This window comes from Seriola aureovittata, chromosome 16, assembly GCF_021018895.1.
Source record: "Seriola aureovittata isolate HTS-2021-v1 ecotype China chromosome 16, ASM2101889v1, whole genome shotgun sequence".
In the NCBI taxonomy this organism is placed as follows: domain Eukaryota; kingdom Metazoa; phylum Chordata; class Actinopteri; order Carangiformes; family Carangidae; genus Seriola; species Seriola aureovittata.
The window spans coordinates 1751382-1771782 of record NC_079379.1 but is presented as its reverse complement, the minus strand read 5'-3'; the positions used below and the strand labels follow the sequence as shown (position 1 = coordinate 1771782).

The 20401-nt window shown below is 41.2% G+C and overlaps 1 protein-coding gene and 1 long non-coding RNA gene across 7 annotated transcripts in view; both read right to left on the bottom strand.

Moving 5' to 3' along the window:
• Nucleotides 1–20401, bottom strand: part of gabbr1b (gamma-aminobutyric acid (GABA) B receptor, 1b) — a 170312-nt gene that overhangs the window by 104535 nt on the left and 45376 nt on the right. For 4 of the 5 annotated variants that reach the window (XM_056398721.1, XM_056398725.1, XM_056398723.1 and 1 more), the window contains 2 exons: nucleotides 14503–14688; nucleotides 14173–14190 (listed from right to left, as the gene is read on the bottom strand). In XM_056398721.1, the coding sequence (XP_056254696.1) occupies nucleotides 14173–14190; nucleotides 14503–14688 (204 nt within the window). Of the gene's footprint in view, nucleotides 1–14172; nucleotides 14191–14502; nucleotides 14689–17359; nucleotides 17386–20401 lie in introns of those variants that run through there. The other variant, XM_056398726.1, reaches the window with a different exon arrangement.
• Nucleotides 6855–8474, bottom strand: LOC130183388 (uncharacterized). 2 transcript variants are annotated; one of them, XR_008829832.1, is made up of 3 exons: nucleotides 7890–8474; nucleotides 7469–7554; nucleotides 6855–6954 (listed from the first exon to the last, which is right to left on the bottom strand). It is a non-coding gene; the product is annotated as an uncharacterized LOC130183388 (long non-coding RNA). The 2 variants fall into 2 exon arrangements; XR_008829833.1 differs by having other exon boundaries at nucleotides 6855–6949; nucleotides 7890–8473.

Genomic DNA, 20401 nt, shown 5'->3' with positions numbered 1-20401 from the left:
CCCCCCCCCCCCCCCCCGCCACCGCCCCCGCCCACGCCCCCATAAAAGCATTATCTACCTGCATACCTGCAAGTCTCTGACAGATTGTGGTACAGACACAGCCATTTATTACTGCACACAACACTACGGGATAATCCTGCAGCATAGAGGGCGTTAACGTCCTGAGAACCAGCAGCAGTAGCACCGTGGCATGATGACAGATGTGACACTGAATTCACACTCAGGCTGTTGCTGTTGTCGCCGTGTGTCTTAATCTTCTTGTGTTGCATTGTGTTACTGAGGGCAGTGTCATGCTGCCACCTGGTGGTACAAGCACAGTCTCAGGGATCCTGCACCATTAAATAGTTCAAAATCAATGCTTTGTAAGATCTCAATAAATGAAAAGGAAGGCCCGAGCAATGTGGAAATGATTTCTTTCACTCAGACTTTTGTTTTTGTTCTCCTGTAAACACTGTTTTAAAATAGAGGAAGAGTATGAAATTTAGTCCAGGCTCGTCATGGAAGTTCAACAGCACATAGTAGACACAAATAGAAACACAGCAATAAAATATCTTAACACCTGCAGCAGCAATATTAAAGAACCGCACCATCAATTTTGCATGTTGGTAGAAATAACTGTTACTTCCCGTCACTGCTATATCATTGCTAAACATTTTCTAAATCCAGAATTTCATATGAATTTTTAGATGACATGGGGAAATGACATGTTTTTAGTATTTTGTAGTATTTTGTTATCACTATGCACTATGGCTTTTACTTTTCTCACTTAAATGACTGGGCGAACAGCCTAGAACCTAGACTGACACTGACTGACACATACTTGCAAGTGACTGGTATTGACACCAAACACAAACTATGAAAAAGTTGATATGTGGCTGCACATGTGACACATGAGGATAGCTTTATCCTCACCACAGTTAAACGACTTTGCAATGTCTGAATTGGGGAGCATTGTGGCAAAATGGTGCCTGCTCACAGTGTGAAGCATCCACAAACCTCAGATCTCCGTGTTTCACTTGCCACTATTTTGCTTGATAATGTCTGTTGAGTCACTAGTCAGTTAGAAGCTGAAGTGCTAAATGCAGGCATTCACATACTGATCATCTGACACGCATCATACCGCCTGTGCTTGTTGGATTGCATGTGGGTTCCACAGCTTTTTTCCTCCAGGCATTTTCGGCACTTGTCGGCACTTTCCCAATTCCAAACCTAGGCTGATGAACAGACTTAACAAACGGCCACAAACGTCAACATCTACATTAGACTTGCTCAGTACTAAGACTTACTAGACGCTACTGTGAAGTTGATATTGGAACAATATCTACCTGCTGACCAAACTATTAGGTTAGTGGCCCCTAGCATGTCGACATAACCACATCTTACAAATAAATTTGTGTCTGTCAACAAAGCAACAACAGCGTGGAACAAGTGACATGAAACCACAACGCCATAATAAAACAGATTTACAAAATGATTCTTATTGGCTTATTGACATTTTTTCTACCATTCTTAAACACGCTATCTGCAAATACCCACAACAACTTTACAGTAAATGTAAGACATTGTAAGACCCTATTTTCCTTAATTTTATTTTTAATGACTTGCAGAAAACCCCTGCTGCAGTTTTGGAAACTTTCAGAGGACCACATTTGTAGAACTCGAAGAGGACGACAGGACAGCACTTCAATAAGCAGATGGACGACCATGAGAGTGTGAGTATGACAGCTGTTATAGATATATTAAGAGTAGTGAACTAATTACTTTATTATTATTAGCCATTTATCATATTTATAATAATACAATTATAAATCATTATCAATAATACACAACTGTGGTCCTGACACTGCAGGAGAAGTCAAATGTCAATAACACGTTATTTGTGTTCTCTATATTGATTATTATGGAATAAAATATATATACAGTATATGATCTTGAGTCTGTCCCCAGAGTCGTCCTTGTGTCTTGCCTCTCTCCAACCTTTCAAATATCTGGTCGAGATCCAGTGACTGCAAAGGCCATAGCATATGATTCCAGCTTTATTTTATTTGATAATTACCTAATTATGCTAATTACACTTCCCAACATGCAACTGTTAGCGACCACAAGACAGAAAGTAGTGTTTTAAACCTTTAAAACTACATTATAATACAGTCTTGAAACTGCAGTACTCCTATTCGCTAGGTGGCACTGGTGTGAAAAAGTATGGTCCTAGAAATATGGTCCTGAAACTGCAGCCTCTGGTACTGCAGGAACATACTATTGGATCATCCTGTATTTCAAAATAAAATGCTGCAATTTGTCCTGTTTTTTTTCATACATATCATTTAAAATCCAAAGTGCTGTGAACAAACGTAATGTCAAGTTAAAACAAACCAGTTAGAGCCAACAGGTGGAAGGGAGTGTGTCCATGAGCAGTAGACTGACCAGCTATGTAAGCTGTGAGAGGATACGCCAGCGTCACTGGTTGCCCTCTACTGGTAAATACAGCAGTATGACATTGGCCCACCTGGTGGAGCACATGCCATAAAGGCGTAGTCCTAACCGCTGTCGCTAATAATATGATTATTTGCCTAGATTATTAATATGACTATGCATAATTTCAAACCTCTACATAAATAACCGTATCAATCTATCCTGTATAATTCATGAACATAAGCCTGCACGTTTAAAGAAAATATCTATTTTAATTCTTCACATAGAAGGTGGCAACTTTGCCTACGTGCGCCAGTCAGGTTGTCTGGCTCTAACTCTTCCCTGGAGAGGTCCAGGGCTCGTCAGACACACACTGGTCTCTGGAGATGAAGTCTTTGGAGCAGTGACGGTTACATTCATCAGGCTGCACCTTAGAAACCAGGAAGTACTGCTTGTAAAGCTCCTATTCCAAAGTATTGGGTTCATTTGATTATACTGCTGAGCAGATAAAAACATCGTAAATCACAGCCAAGGATTCCTAGAAATCAGTCCCTGTCACACTAGACGCAAAGGGAAAAGTGGTCAAATGGTAAAAACTCTTGCACTTCAGTCCCACTGAGATGCTGTGAACTGCACAGACTGAATAATTCATTATTAATCACTCGGCTGTTGTCAGTCAATGAGTGTCCGGCTCTGTCACTGTTCTGCCTGGATACATTCACTGAACTCATTTTCATGCCTCCACTCCGGCGACAGTCTGAGCCAGTCTAAGACATATTGTCTTCAGGTCTGTCCTCACGTCCCATTCTCGTGGACATGATTTCTCAGTAACGTCTTGACAGAACTTCTTCAAATTTGGCAAAAATGTTCAGCGGGACTCAAGGATTTAATTTAGGAACTGGAAAACTCTGGAGTCGTGTGGACACCGGGAGTAAAAAGTTTTAAAACTTAAATACTGAAGTAGTGTGGACATAGCCTCAGCTTCCTTCCTGTGTTTGGTTTGCTGCACCATCCAGCATGCATCACACCATCTTTTCTCTCATCCACACACTTCTGACATGACTGAGTTCTCTGCTTACTCTTCACACCATTTAGTTAGTGTTTGAGTAAATAGATTGGTTACTATATCTGCGGGGCCTCCCCTCACTGTTGCCAGCCATGAGCTGGGTGGTGATGGAGGTCACTGTATTTATCTCAAACTGGAGCAGATAAAAAAACTAAAGGTAAAACCTTAAAGATGAATGATGATATGCATGTTTTATAGTCATGCTGGTTATAAAATCCTGTTTGTGTTTCCATAGCCAGTCTTACTGCTATAAGTACTGCCTCCTATAGAAGTCCTAATTTTAGAACATGCCTGCCAAGACACATATTAGCAACAGCAGCTGTTTTCTCTATGGTTATTGACAGGGTAGTACCAGCAGCACAGAGACAGCTTAATGAATTCTCCTCCGAACAAAGACCTGTGATGTTCACAGGCATAAAAACACCTGGAAACAGCTCTGTCACGTTGTCAGTGGAACAATATCGTCACCATGAGATCAGATGGGAGTGCTGTCACTGGAGGATGACTCACCTACCAGCAGTGATGAGGCCAGTTTTACTGTTAGCATCTATGAAGAGAAGCAGCTGAGGCTGAAACATCCTGACCTTTAGTCCCTTGTATGGATCAAACCCTCAAAACATGGACATTCCACATTTCCTATAATGCAACTCATCATCTTCATTCACAACACAAATGCAGTCCAAACTGCTGATGTAAGACTTCAGCTGTCTGAGTTAGACAGGTTTATTTGGGATATTCAAGCTTTAGATAAATACAACATAGGCTTCACATAATATGCTTTAAAGCTCCATATTTTCCTCTTCTCCTGTGTTTTATTTGAAGTGTTGATCCATAAGATACATTTGTGGTTTTAAGAACCAAAACCATCTCAATGTAGTTCTAGTCTCCTCTCTCAGGCTTCTCTCTGGAGCTCTGGTAACAACAGGTCGGTGAGCCAATCAAAAGAGAGGAGACTCTGAGCCTCTTTTCTGATTGGATGACTGTTTGCTGAGTGATCCAATTAAAATATAGTAGATTTCAGGTAAACACTCAGAGAAACCAAATCCTGCAAGGTTGGATGGTGGGTCGAGAGGGGCGTGGCTTGGGGCTGGGTTGAGAGCGGTAACTGCTTGTTGTGACATCACAAAGTTCCAGAAGTCCTGACGGCTGGTTTTAAGGATCAGTTTCTGAATACAGGCTGTGTGAGTTTCTCTGTGGACTGAGGCTTTTGATACTTTCACAGTATTAATATAGAAGCTAGAGCTGATCTATAATCAAACAACTCATGGCTAGAGACCTTTATACTATGTGGACCTTTAACATGTCTCTTTCACAGTATTACAGTTTTAAAATTCTTACACATAAAATCTTTATATATCACACTATTTAACTCAAAGAGCAAAACCACAAACTAAATCTGCAAAACCATGAGCTAACACTCTTTTCTCTTACTATAAAATCTAACAGGAAGTAACTTGTTTGCCTTTTCTGAACACAACAAATCAAAATTCTGCGCATATTCACCAGTGTCACACACCCACTTGTCACATGAGCAAACATTTATTGTTTAACTGATCACAAACCAATCACCACTTTGGAATAGTCCTATAAATAGGCCAAAGGTCAAACAGCAGCACCTGTTTTGAACAATAGATCCAAACGTTGCAAGGAGAGCAAGAGGATGGAGAGGCTTGGAATGAGGACAAGGAGGAAGAGGTGAATGGGCAAGAAGAGTAAAGGCGAGCCCCGTCTCTTATGAGATTAGAGCTAGACTCATTGATCATGTCTTCAGGTTTGCCTCTAAGGCCACACTGCTCGAGGGGACGAGAGAGAGAGGGGAGTGTGGCGATGATTGTCCTTGTGATATCCCAATACAGAATGACTCATTCACAAGTAAGACAACATATAAGATTACCACAATGAATATAAACAACCAACATGACTGTTGCTCGTACTCAATGCTGTCAAGCTCGTATGTTAATGTTTTGTTGGAAATACAGTTTGATGCAACAACTTATCGGTGGCTAGCTAGTAGCCACCTGCTATAAGGCTGTATATCAGGCAAAGCTAGAAACATCAACAAAGTTAGCTACACTACTAAGTTAGCTTTACAGCTAACGTGTCTTTTCAACCTTTACCTTGAATTTTCAACGACATGTCTATGAAAAAACTGCAGCACCTACTTAGCTACACTGACATTTTTATCAGACACACATATTACGTTTTGCATGTTAGCGCTTCAAGGACGAGAGTATTGCTAGCTCTGATTTCACCTCATATCACAGAGGCCAGGCTCTGCCTCAGAGGAAAGGGTGAAGCAGAGGAGATCGTGGGAGAGGTAGAGCAGGTGTAGATGAGCAGGTATCTATAGTAGCAAATTATTTCTGTTTTTTTCTGACCAACACCACCATTACAAAATTCAATAAAGCTCTGTTCTATAATATTTAATCGTCTTTATCTGTTGCTGCACAGGCCAGAATTCGAGAACTGGACTTGGAACAGTGGCATCTCCTGCTGGAGCTCTGTCTGAGCTCTGTGACCCAAGATTGATGGTTGATATGTTACAAATGACATCAGCAGATGCTCCTCAACCAGGACCTCCGGTAACAGGTCATCCTACCTGGTGCATTAACCAGAAATGTCCACAGATGTAGAAAGGACATCACAACATCGCAACTCATGCGGTACCATGCTGCCACACATGGAATCATATACAGTACCAGTCAAAAGCTAGGGAAAGTGTGTCCAAACTTTTGACTGGTACTGTATTTTGCACGACGGGGTCCAGCACCTTGCCAGACACATCTGGAATGACATGTGGGCAGTGGCTGATAATCCAGACCCAGGGGAGATGAACCAGCAGTTCAGCTGTGCAGCTTTAAGACAGTTTGTTTTGTAGCAATACAGAGCAGTAGGACAGGGTCACAGTTGTTATCCCTAGTTGCTGTGTCTGGAAAAATATGTGACCAGTACCCAGATCCAAGGTGTCATCCCTAGTAGAGTGTAAACTGCAATAGCACTGTCAGGCAATAATCTGTGCATTGTCACTCAATACATGTAGTATTTTGCTGTCCTTTTTCCCAGGAGGATGTAACAATACCAAGTAATATCTTTTCTTTTTATACATTACTTGTGTAAATATTTAAATTTGTATTTTATTATATAGCATTCTTATTTATGTGCACAATCTGTTCTGGCCTTTTTGAATAAAATCTTTAAAATGATACATGCCTTTTCCTTACACTTACAGCATTAACAATGACATATCTATTTGTATGCTTCACAAAAAATAATAATCCAATGTGGTATGTAACTTGTTTATTGGATTTTTATGGACATAAACATATACTCAAATACTATTGACAACATATGATATATACACATTGTAACATTGCCATACACAATATATTTACTGTTGATTATAAGCAGAGGTCAGTGTTGGCTGACAGGTCAGGCTCTGCATGTGGCAGTCTGCTTCTGCTTTGGCAGTGGCTGTCCTTTAGAAAGAATATCAATTAGCCATCATCTCTACAAAAATGACATTTACATAATTAGATCTGAATGTCTTATAGAACGTATAACAACACAGGACTATTGCTACATAGAAATACAAGTCTCAGATTATTTTGACTTGGGGGAAGATGGTTTTACAAAATACTTATTTGAGAGGGTAGGTTAGTACATTGAGTCCAGCAGTTATGGACAGTGTCTGACCAGCATAGGTACACGAATAATAAATTCAAGAATATTTTTCCAGTATGATAAATGGTCTCAGCTAGCTAAAATATGACTGCTAGAACCAATATTGTCAGGAGCATCCTCATGTATGTAAAACAAAAGAGCTACACAAGACAGAAGGAAGCATTTATATCAATTACAGTGGTCTAAGCAATTACACCTTAATAACACCTTCTTAAAAACTTTGTACATTTCTAAACGGGTCGCCAACGACCTGATTGTAAGAGGATTGAAGAGCTAAGCTACATTTCTATCACATGAAGTTGCACTCACCGGTGGGAGAGAAACTCTGGAGCGGGGGTGGTGGTCTCATCAATCCCTCTTGTAAAGTCGTGGAAGTTGAGGAGTCTTTCTCAAAACTAAAAAAACACAAAACACAAAGTCCCATTGGTAGCCATGACAGACATAAGATAAATACTATCAAACCACATCTGCTCACAACTGCAGTGCAGACATCACCGAACATATAGGCTGCGCAGATTATATACAAGGCAACATGATGTGTAAATATAAAGTTAGCTACCCTGTCTACTACCATAGCTGATGTTGCTTACACCCAGGTTTATCTAACATTAGCTTTGGCTAATACATAAAACATACATTGGTCTATGCTTAAACAGCTACCTACGTTAGTAACGCGCGCCCCCCCCCCCCGCCACTTCCCAAAACAACATACAACAAACAAGGTAATTACCTTTAATACAGCCACCATCCATCCCTTTTTAGCTCTTCTGTCTCCTCAGTTCTTGCCATCGTTGTAAAGCGACATCAGTGTTAACTCTTGTTATTGTTTATTTTCGTTGCAGCTTTTTACTGCTTCCGCCTTCCTTTTACAAGTGAAGCTGCTGCTGACATCAAAGCCTTCGGAGGAACTGGTTGAACTTTCTCTGCCATTGCTGTGCATTTTCTTCCTCTTCTTCACCTGCGACTGCCGCTTGTCTGACACGGAAGCAGCTCGGTCATGCAGCAGGAAGCACGAGTGCACTGCGCAGGCACGCTAGTGGAGTTGACAGACAGGTAGGTAGAGTTTTTACAGCCCTGTGACTGACACAGAGGACGAATTTTTTTCTGTTTATTGTCAGAGCATTTATTTTATTCATTGCTATCGGGATATTTAGAAAATCTAAAATCTAAAGAAATATAATAAAAAGTGTTTCTGAAACAGATTAGCTACTCCAGCTTTAAATATTACAGAGTTACAGATATGAACAGGTATGAACCAAGAGTATCCGTCTGCAGGTTGCAATACTTGCAGTTACCCCCACTTAAGGTTATGCCTACTTACGGTTACTCGTGAATAGAGGAGCTTCAGTTTTTGTAAATAAAAAGCTCTATAAAATTCATATTTCTCAATTGATTTCAATTAGTTATTTTCTATGTTCGAGGGTTTATAATCTGCAGTGAAAATAAAAGTTTGGTCACTAGTTACTTAGTATCGTGATAGTTTAGGCTGTAATCACTGTTTTCCATAACGAGCCGTGTATCAACGTTAGATTAACTGGGTTTAGATTAACTGGATTACTGGCATGGTGGGAAATTATTCATTGTCATAAGGAGCTATTAAAACTAACCTTACTTTAGTAAATTAAACTACTATTTACAACACATGTAATATTTACTAAATGTTATACAAGTAGCCTGCCTCCTCTATAGTGTAGCGTACATACCTGGTCTGGCATCAGTCTCAAGCCATTAAAGAAGTTCATTATAAGGACATGCAGAGTTATGGACCTAAAATTGGCACTTTGTTACTCTTCCCAACATCAAACTATAAGACACTTCTCTCAAAATCAGACCATGCTTTTAGCATGTCAGAGAGACACAGAACCAGACCAAGGGTCAAAGGGTCAGCACCAGAGGATCAACAAATGGACACCAGGCAACTGGAGAACATAGGCAAAATCTCCAGTTTGTAACAATAAGACTCTGTTTATTGATAGTTGTTGTTTCCTATATAGAAAAGTAACACCAAAAGGTCTGATTATCACTAAGGTGTGAATCCTGGCTTGTCTGTACCATGCATGAACACATACACACACACACACACACACACACACACACACACACACACACACACACACACACACACACACACACACACCAACCTCCCTTCCTCTGCCCCTCTCTAGATAAGAGTCATAAACTACAACCCACATTCCAATCCTGGGTAGTGACCAGCAGAACTCTCTTCACAGACACAGATCTGAGGAAGAATGTAAAATTAAATATCTAGCTGTTCTGTAACTCATGAGATGTTTCTATGCAATAGTTTAATCCCAAACTTCTATCCCATAGAATGTTTGAAATGTAACATGTAGACTTTAAGACAAGGTCCTTCATGTGACCATACTGTCAGCATCCTTCACACAAGGTAACACACACTACATGACATCCAGAATGTCCATATTATTATTATTACAGTCAAAGAACTGCTGTGTAATCCACATTTATAAACTATTAGCTATTACTCTCTTCTCCAAGTTGATTACATAGGAGAAGACGGGTGATGCCCCTGAAACGTGCGCCAGCCCCTAGGGGATAAAACAGTCGTGATCAATTCACACATTGCTCTAATTCATTAGCTCTAAGTCATCAGCTCTTAGCTGTAAGCTGCTAGCCACAAACTCATGGATCTTAGCCATGGCTCTTAGCCATGTTGCACTTTATCATTCTGTCCGCATCCTTTATCTCTCATCCTTTTTTATCTCTCTCTGCCACATGCTCCAAGTAACATTCTTTTTGTCCACATGCGCAATCTTTTATTTTTATAAGCCAAGCCAAGACCAACTGACAGTTTAGAGTGATCTGGTCAACCCCAGTCTCCTCTAAAGTTATCCAGCCAAAATGAAGCGCCTTAGAGTTTATTTTGCATCAACCCGCAACAGATACCAGCAGATAACACATCTGCCCACGACCGCCTGCAGAGAAGCCGACCAAAAATCAAGAGACAGAAAGTCTCCTGGCAAACTCCACCAGAGCTGAATTGCTGAGACACTGGCAGAACCCGTCACCATGATAACAGGACACAGCGTCCAGGAGAATCCACCTAGACCCCGCGTCTCCAGGGTTACCACGGCAACCACAGCCACCTGGGTTCCAGCCAAGGGTCTCCAGCTACAGCGCAACTCACAGTAGGCCGGTCTTAACACTCTGCTCATGACTGGGTTGATGTCGAAATATAGTAATATCTAACCATCAAATCTCATTCGTAGACGTAGTATCATTAGCTGTATAGTCATAGTGTATAGCCATAACATATTCTCTCCCACCATTGCCAACTCATCACACTGCTCATTTCATTATTATTTTCATCTTTATGATTATTAAACCTTTGCATTTACTCTGTACATAGTAGTTTAGTTAAATAAACTCCTTTATTTACACCCAGTTGTTGTCCTGTTGTATTCTTTTGACGTAGAGACTGGAGATCCATTGATTTGAGAAGTCACGGCTTCTGATATGAGATTGATACATTAATCAATGAAGTAATTCATTGTTGTCCTCCTTTGAGGACTGGTGCCCCATTTCAATGAGAGTAAATTCTAATTGTGGTGTTAACGCTACAATAGCTCTGTGTAAGGTGTGAACGGTGGAGCGAGTATGTTCCACAAGGGAAAATAAGACACTTGATCTGTTGTATGAAAACATCAAGGAGGCCTACACTGCTTCAGCTCTTGCACGACTTGGCAGAGCAGATCATAACCTGTTTTTTCTTCAGCCTTCCTACAAGCCCTGTGTACTGAGACAGGCTGCAACCACTCGCTCATTCAGGAACTGGACCCCGGAGGCCAGTGAGTCTCTAAAAGACTGTTTTGAGTGCACAGATTGGAATGTCCTGTTGGAGTCACAGGAAAATGATAACAGCAAGGACCCTGACATTGATAGAATGGTTGAAAGTACCACAGACGACATTAACTTCCGTATGGACACTGTAATACAAGCAAGGACTGTATACTGCTTTCCAAACAACAAACGCTGGATCACCAGTAACATCAAGACCCTCCTCAACCAGGAAAAGGAGGCCTTCAGGGATGGAGACAGGGAGAAGCTCAGGTGTGTGCAACATGAGCTGAAGGATAAATTAAAGCAGGTGGAGGAGGACTACAAAAAGAAAGTAGAGAGGAAGCTGCAGCACAACAACACCAGAGAGGTGTGGAAGGGGATGAGGACCATCACTGGTTATAAAGAGAAGAACAGCCAGGCAACATCAGGTGATGTGGACAAGGCCAATGAGTTCAACCTGTTCTACAACAGGTGTGACACAGCCTCACCTGTTCTCTCTCCCACTGCTTCAGCTGCAGCTTCTCCTACAGCATCTCCTCCACAACCTGACACTGCAGCTGCAACTCCCTCCACACTGGGGTCAAGTCTCCTGTCCTTTACAGCGGAGGAGCTCAAGAGGTTACATCCTGGAAAGGCAACAGGCCCGGATGCTGTGTGTCTGAGGCTGTTAAAGGACTGTGCAGCCCAGCTGCCTGAGCCTCTCCAGAGGATCTTTAACTTAAGCCTTCAAACAGGGAGGGTCCCGGTCCTGTGGAAAACATCATGTCTTGTCCCGGTCCATAAAGTAGGCTGACCGGCTGAGACAATGACTACAGACCGGTGGCCCTCAAATCACACATCATGAAGACCCCTGAGCGGCTGCTTCTCCACCTTCTGAGGCCACAGATTGAACATGCACTAGACCCCCTACAGTTCGCCTACAAAGAACATATTGGAGTGGATGATGCTGTCCTTTACATGCTCCACCGGCCCATACTCACTTGGATGAGCCAGGTGGTGACATGAGGATTATTTTCTTTGATTTCTCAAGTGCATTTAACACCATCCAACCCCCCATTCTTAAAGACAAGCTGGAAGGGATGGGGGTGGATCCCTGCTTCATGTCCTGGATTGTGGATTACATTACAAGACGACCACAGTACGTCAGGCTGGGTAACTGTGTCTCAGGGACAGTGATGAGCAGCACTGGGGCTCCACAGGGGACTGTTCTGACTCCGTTCCTGTTCACCCTGTATACAGCCGACTTTAAATACAACTCTCAGTCCTGCCACATCCAGAAATACTTGGATGACACAGCTATTGTGGCGCGTATCAGGAACGAGCAGGAATAGGAGAAAAGAGATCTGACGATGACCTTCAGTGAATGGAGCCACAAGAACTGCTTCCTTCTGAACACCTCCAAGACCAAGGAGATGGTCATGGACTTTCGGAGGTCTAGGCCCACAGTTCAGCCAGTCAGCATTCGAGGGAAGGACATTGAGGTGGTGCACACTTATAAATACCTAGGTGTGCACCTGGACAGTAAACCGGACCAGCTCTTTTTCCTCAGGAGGCTCAGGCCCTTTGACTTCTGCAGTGAAATGCTGCACATGTTTTATCAGTCAGTGGTGGCCAGTGTACTCTTTTATGCTGCAGTCTGCTGGGGCAGCAGCATGTCAGACATGAGATGATTGTCGAGAGATGCATGCAATGTAAGATGGAGGCCATCTTGGACATTACCATCCTCTCCACAACATTCTGGCAGGACAGAGAAGCAGCTACAGCTGCAGCAAATGTCTCATCTCACTGCGCTGCAGAACAGAGAGGTTCAGGAGATCCTTTGTTTCCACTGCCATCAGGCTATACAACACCTCCGCCAAAGGAAGTGGACTAATCTAATTATTATTGTTTATTTATTATTAACTGTTATTATTATTATTTATTTATTTATTTTTTATATTATTATCGACAATGAGCTAATGGACACATGAATTTCCCCTAGGGGATAAATAAAGTATCTATCTATCTATCTATCTATCTATCTATCTATCTATCTATCTATCTATCTATCTATCTATCTATCTATCTATCTATCTATCTTCATGTAAACCTAACCTTGATATGCAGCTCCTTATGGAAAGCAGTGATTCCAGCCCAATCTTTCATTATCTAATTAACTGCATGTAGATCATAAACCCTTGAATAAAAAAACGACTAATTGAAATCAGGTGAGAAATATAAAAATTTTAAAGCTTTTAATCCAGAAAAACTGCTGCTCCTCTGTTTATTCCTATTTGTTTACAGGGCAGCCTTGCCCAGACCAATATGGTCACTGAACAGATATGAACAGGTATAAACATGTTTGAACAGGTATGAAAAAGTATGAACAGATTTATGTAATTGATACTTCAGCATTACTGTAAATCCAAAAATTTACTATAATGAGAAACGTGTTTGATGCAAATATGTGATTCTGAGATGTGTTTATGATATTTTTAATGCAGTGTTTCATTTTGCAGCAGGTATGTGACACTTTGCATCTTATGTGTGCTATTTTTGGATTTGTGTTCAGTGTTTTGAAGAAATGAGACATAAAACATAAAATGCCTTCCATCCATTATAAAGAATAAACATTTCTGGAGCTGCATTCTCTGAAAACTGTGTTTTCCATTGTTGTATGTAGTGTGTAATGAATGATCAGTGGTGTTTTTTTTTTTGATTGGTTTGTGTATGATCTGATAAAACTGTTCTGAGGTGATGGTTTGATTTTGCAAGAAGCATAAGAGGTTTTGTGAATGTAGTTTGACAGCTGGGTTTAGTGTTTACTGTTTTGAGAAAAGCATTGAAGGTTTCAAGAGATTTTTTAGCAATTGTGAAAAACTCTAATATATTTAATATTTTCTCTGCATGTCCATGTTTCATGCTGGTTTCAACCTGTGCGTTTTTCCTTTCCATCATCTGTGAATGAATCAAACCATTCATCAGGGTTGAGCAGTTCACTGGTCTCCAGTCCAGCCAGTCACTGCAGCAGTGTCATTCAAAGGCTCTCAACCACACAACAGGGACTAAAACTTGCAGACTCTTCAGTTATGTTGACAGCTAATGGATGAACTAAAACTGTTAGTTGCAAAATTGAAAGATATGATTAAAAAAAAAGCAGCATCCACTTCACTTTACTACTAAACCTCATAAGTAAAGAATGAAGATGTTCTTACCTTTGTAGTGCCGATCGTCTGGGAGAAAAGAGGAGGTGACACAAAGTTAACAAACAGTCGAGTAACACAGAGTCTATCTGAAGTATCACACATCTTCATTTCCGGTCATTTCACACGGGCTCGCTCGGCTCTATATGTCTGGTGTGCTGAAGGAGGCTTTAATGTTAAAATGTGACAAACATGTGAATAGTGGTGCTTCAAGATGTTGTAAAAATGAACATATTCAGTCTCTGTCAGGCCTGGACGTCTTTCATTGTGGTGCCTTTACACTAAATATTGGACATTTGTGTTGAACTGCTGTTATTGTGTGGAGGGAGTGGAGGCACTCACAGTGACACACAGGTTTGGGCGTGTCCCACTTGCCCATCTTATTGCACTGTGTTGAGTTTCGCCCCATGAGGATGAAGCCGGGCAGACAACTGTAGTGCAGCACTGTGCCCTCCACTGGGGGCCCCAGGGGCCGAGAAGACACCCGGCCATTTTCCAATGACGTCCATACCCGCGGACACAACAGCACTGGAACAGAGACACAGAGGAGACCGCATATTACACTTGTCCTGAGGATCTGATACCGTGTAATAGTGGTAGCAGCAGTAAACAGCTGTCTGGTTTTTGAAATGGCCACTAAGGGGCAGCAAATTTCAAAACCTGCAAACAGTGGCTTTAGGGCTCCATTTTTTCCTCTTCTCCTGTGTTTTATTTGAAGTGTTGATCCATAAGATAAATTTGTGGTTTTAAGAACCAAAAACCATCTCAATGTAGTTGTAGTCTCCTCTCTCAGGCTTCTCTCTGGAGCTCTAGTAACAACAGGTCGGTGAGCCAATTAGAAGAGAGGAGACTCTGAACCTTTCCTCTGATTAGCTGACTGTTTTCTGAGTGATCCACGACACGGCTGGTTTTAAGGCTCAGTTTCTGAATACAGGCTGTGCGCATTTCTCTGTGGAACCTAGACCTGCTTTATAATCAAACAACACATGGACATCTACCTTAATACAATATGGAGCTTTAAAGAAAATCATAAAAGGTTTACAACACACAGTGAAGTAAAATCTTTTGACCTGTTAGATGGTGACGGCAAAAGAGAAGATGAAGCGAAGGAGGTGCAGTGAGACATGAAGGCAGGTCATGGCATTAATTGGGTTCGAGAGGATAAACTCAGGAGTGACTGACAGTAGCACATGCTAAAAACAGACAAAGAACAACTGGAATATAGTGAGAAGTGTGTATCAAAGGACAGGATTCATGACCAGGAGATTTACTGTGAGATCAGACCCAGGAGGAAACAGGATTTCTGGTGGTTTCAGAATGGCCTGAAGAACGTTGTTAATACAGTATCGTAATTTAGACCTACTGGATAATAACCTCAAAATACATATATTAGATTTTAAATATTAATGTTCAAATGTTAATGGAATAGTTCAACATGTAGGAATTACATTGACTTTAATTTCATTTACATGTGAGATGTTCATATTTATATCAATCTCATGTCTGTGTGTAAAGTACAGAGCTGGAGTCAGGTTGTGGTTAGCCTAGCCTCAATAAGCATAAAGAAGAATGGAGAAACAGCTAGCCAACACCTCTGAAGTTCACTGATTTGCATGTTTAATTGTTCGATCTTTACAGGAACAGAAATGTAAAAATGAGGAAGGACACACTGGAACAATTTCTTCAAAGTTTTGCCCCCACAGTGAAGTTGCCAGGTTTGGTAGCACTGTCCCTGCACAGAGGCCAGAACTAAAACCTGAGCTCACTGACCATATCTGGCAACCGGCACTACAGCCAGAGACAGGCTGTTGTTTGTCAAGATAGAGTTCCAGCCCCGTAACTTCCCCTAAAACCACAGACTGTCATTCAACTGTGGTTCATTCAGGGACACAGAGGTTACACAGAAAGACTCTGTGGTTTAAAGGAGGTCTTTGTGAATTCAAGCAGTGATGTGGATTCTGCTGACAGAGATAATCTCCCAAACGTGAACACAAATCTTAGTCAATCGACACAAAATCAGTGGCAATCCTTGATTGGCCCCTTTTCCTCTCGGGGGACCCCAAACATTTTCCTGGTTTGCCTCTCCTGATGGCGTGCCTCTGCATGAAATACAACATAAAGAGTAGATTGTCGTGGCGGAGGGAGCTGCAGCAAACTGCGCTGGCATGAGCAAGATCATTGGAATAACAGTGAGGAAGTGTCATGTTATAATGATCGTGATGTACACCTGATTGGATGTTACTAGATGCACAGCTGTAAATGAGCCAATCATTCATTTGGCTAACCATGTCCAGCTCTGCACTGCACACATAGACATGAGATCAATGCCCATCTTCATCTCACTTTCAGGGTATTTAATGATTATTAACTGTTTAATATTCACAGCAGTGACTGATCAATGTACCATTGTCATTAAGATTCAGTTCATTGATTTGGATCTATCCAGTGCCCCCAGTCCAGCCAACAGCTGATATAATCCTCCCCGGACTCATAATCCCCATCAGTTTTGGAGTAAAATTAAAAGATTAGGTCTGGGTGAATACCCACGGAGGTCAATCTAGAGGATGGCATATGTTGCTCTGATTCAGAGTTTGTATAAAAAAAAAGTGGAAAGTGTCGAGTCTTGAAGTCACTGAGGTTGATTACTGTGTTATATGAATTTGACAGAGGTGTTATTTCTACACCGATATTAAACCTGTTCCTGAATCCTCAAAACAAAATTATCCTAAGCTACTGGTGATCAGATTGTGAGTTTGTTATTATATTATTATATGCAGATGATGCAATTTTATTTGCTTAACATAAAAAGTTGGTGGGTCGTGTGTGGAACTGAGATTTTGGTGAATGCTGGTTTGTAGCAAGCAGAAGCTTACCCACCTGTCACTCAAAACAGCCACACCCTCAACTAGTTTCAGGAACTTTTTCTGTAGAAGATTTTATCTGTCAAGCTCGGGAGAAAAGAGCAGTAAAAAAAATTCCTATAATTTATTGATGAAATGAAACTTCTTGTGTCTTATAAATCCAAGAAGGTTGAACTCTTTGTGCACATGACACGAAAAGAAAATACAATACAATACAATACAGTACTATCTTGAAGGTTTTGAACAGGGTTGTGCTGAGACTGAAGAGACCGGTTCACTGTGACAGTGACCTGTGTGCTGTGCCCAGGCTGCATATCCACAGAAGACAAACATCTTACCTGCTTCATAAAGGCAGCGTAGATCTGGGTTATTTACCCTGTCACAAGATAAAGATGTATAGGTGTAAATATTACATACACAGACCTTTACATCTATGTATAAATATGATATGTGTTACAGAAAACATCAGATACCAAGTATAAGTCAGCAGAGTTTATTCTGATTTTAGAGGTCGAGAGGGAAAAATACAAACCAAAGAAGCAACAGTAACAAAGCCATGAGCTGCAGGTTCCTCTGCCAATACAAAAACATATCACACGGTCTGTGTGATACTGAGACAGTTCATTTGCAGTCTGAAAACTTAAGGGATTTTTTTCTCTAACACTGACATGTCAACAGTGACATTGGCTCGTTATGTCAACAACTCCTCCAACCTGAACAACCACACAGGCCGATCTTTTTCAACCCTCTGATACAACCAATAGGAGTTTCTCCTGGTGTACTGGACCAGGGTTGTGGGGTTACAATAATAAAAACGCTGACTGTACCGAGACCAGCGTACCTACCTTTGTCGCCATGGTTACTATAATAACGGTCTTGGCTTGGTTAGCTTGGGGAAAAGATGGTGATTTGGGTTAAAATAAATACATCCTCTATGTTAAACAGTCTTTGTTGTCATGGTTACAATAATAGAAACAACATAACTGTTACTTTCACATAGGAATCGAACACCGCTCTCCTGTGTCATATTCATCCATCCACCACAACCTCCTCCTGATGTGGACTTTGTCTCTCTTTATACTATGTCACCGCACTTTTCCCTTTGGTCCTGTCATCATAACTACGACCACTAGTTGTCGCCTAGCAACAAAATGTAACTATGGATCATAATAACCTGCTGCACAGACGACCTGTGGGCTTGTTTCTTACAGGAGGACAGTCTAAAGTATGATTGATGCAGGAAGTGCAGGAGGGTCTACATTGCAACCCCCTCTGTGTACTAAGTCTGTTGTACAGTCCAGCAGGTGGTTTAGGAAAGGCACCCACAACTTATCGAAAGACCTCTCATTCCCCTTTAAAAGTGACCTCAAGCGCTCCATTGGCAGAACTTTAAACATTTCTCCATATCACTGGTTAACAGTTGGAGGTCTGGACTTAATCCATTGAAATAGAATGCATCTCCTAGCTAATAAAAAAAGCTTGTTGCTGGACACTTGATAGAAAAAGCCACTCTCCTGAAAGATTTAACAGAAACAAACTAGGATTTATTTGTATGTTCTTACCAAAAATTATGTTAATTTCCTGTGAGACTTTTTCCCAAAATTTAAATATCAAAGGGCAGCGCCAGATGCAATGTATGTAAGACCCGACCACCTTGCACTTAACACAGAGGGCCGAGATCCCAGGATAACAAGTTTTGAGGGATTGCTGTGTGCTTTGTAATCTATAAAAGATGCTGTACTGACTCTGTTAGCCTGTTATCTCAGTCCCCAAGTCCTTGTTCCACCTACTTTTAATTCTGTCAATGTTACATGTATTGAGGGACTGTAGTTTTAGATGGAAGATATCATTTTTTTAAATTGGTGAATATGTAACAAGAATGAGACAAAAGCTGAGGCTATTGGCTGGGTTTCAGGGAGATCAAGACTGTTAATGAAACATCTGACCTGAAGATAGCCATAAAAATGTTAAGACAGTACGCCATATTTGGTTCTGATTTGTTCAAAAATGTTCCATCTTCAAACATATCACCAACAATCCTGACACCGTGACCAGCATTGAAATATGTTCATACCTTGTCCTGGGGGAAAGGCTTTGTTCTGTATAATGGGGTGCAGGATCCTTGGGAGGACATTCATATTAATTAGACTGACTCTACCCAACCGGGAGAGGGGGAGGTCAAACCACCAATTGAGCAGACTCACTTTTAATTAAAGATATAATGGGGGCAAAATTAAACTTATATAGGTTATTTAAGTTAACACCTAAATACGTAAAACCAGAATCAGACCATTTGAATGGAAAATTGGGCAAAGCATTTTTATCCCCAAAGTCACCCAGAGGCAAAGCTTCGGATTTATCATAATTAATTCTGTAACCTGAGAAATTGCCAAAGGCATCTACAGTCGAGACAAGGGCAGGAACAGAAGTTTCAGGACAGTCAGAACAGAATAACATCATCTGCATAAAGTGCTAGCATATGAACAGTCCTGCTAATGCTGACACCAGAGATATCGTCCCTGCACCTTATGGCGTTTGCAAGCGGCTTGAAAGCTAATGCAAATAGCAGCGGGGACAAGGGGCAACATTTTCTCATGCCTTGTCCCAGATGGAAGGCCTCTGGGGCACAGCCATTGACCAACACTCTCGCCATGGGGGCACTGTAGAGCAGCCTTACCCACTTCAGGCCCTAGTCCAATCCTCTGAAGGACCTCAAAGAGATATTCGAATTTCACCCTATCAAAAGCTTTAGCTGCATCTAAAGCTACACATAGGATTCTCTATTGACTGCAGTCTGCATATTCTATCACATTAAGAGGACGCTGAACATTTGAATGTGAAAACATGTTACTGACAAAAACCTGTTTGATCAGGCTTAATCAGAGAAGGAAGATAAAACTCCAATCTCCTGGCAAGGAATTTTGATAGCAATTTACAATCTACCCGACCTCCTCTTTGGTAAAGATGGTCCCTGCACTCAGAGATCTATATGGTCTAAAAATCTTGCCTGGTCCTCGGCATTATCAGGGCTTTCTGGAGAATACAGATTTTGGTAAAAAACTTTTCATGATATTAACCATATGTTTAGTTTCAAAGTATTTAACTCCCCTGTCATCCTTTAATGATGGAATCACATTACAATCTTGTTGTCTGAGCACTTCTTTTAGCTGCGGTGTATGAGATAGTTACTCCTCTGATATAAGACCTCGCAGTCTCCCATAATGTTGATGCTGAAACATCAGAGGTATCATTAGTAGAAAAAAAACAGCGCCAGTTGTTCCACCAAGAAAGTTAAAAAGGTGGATTACTGAGTAAGAAAGGGATGAGCCGCCAGTGACGTGCAGCGGGGTCATAATAGGAAGGTGTAAGTTCCAGTCCAA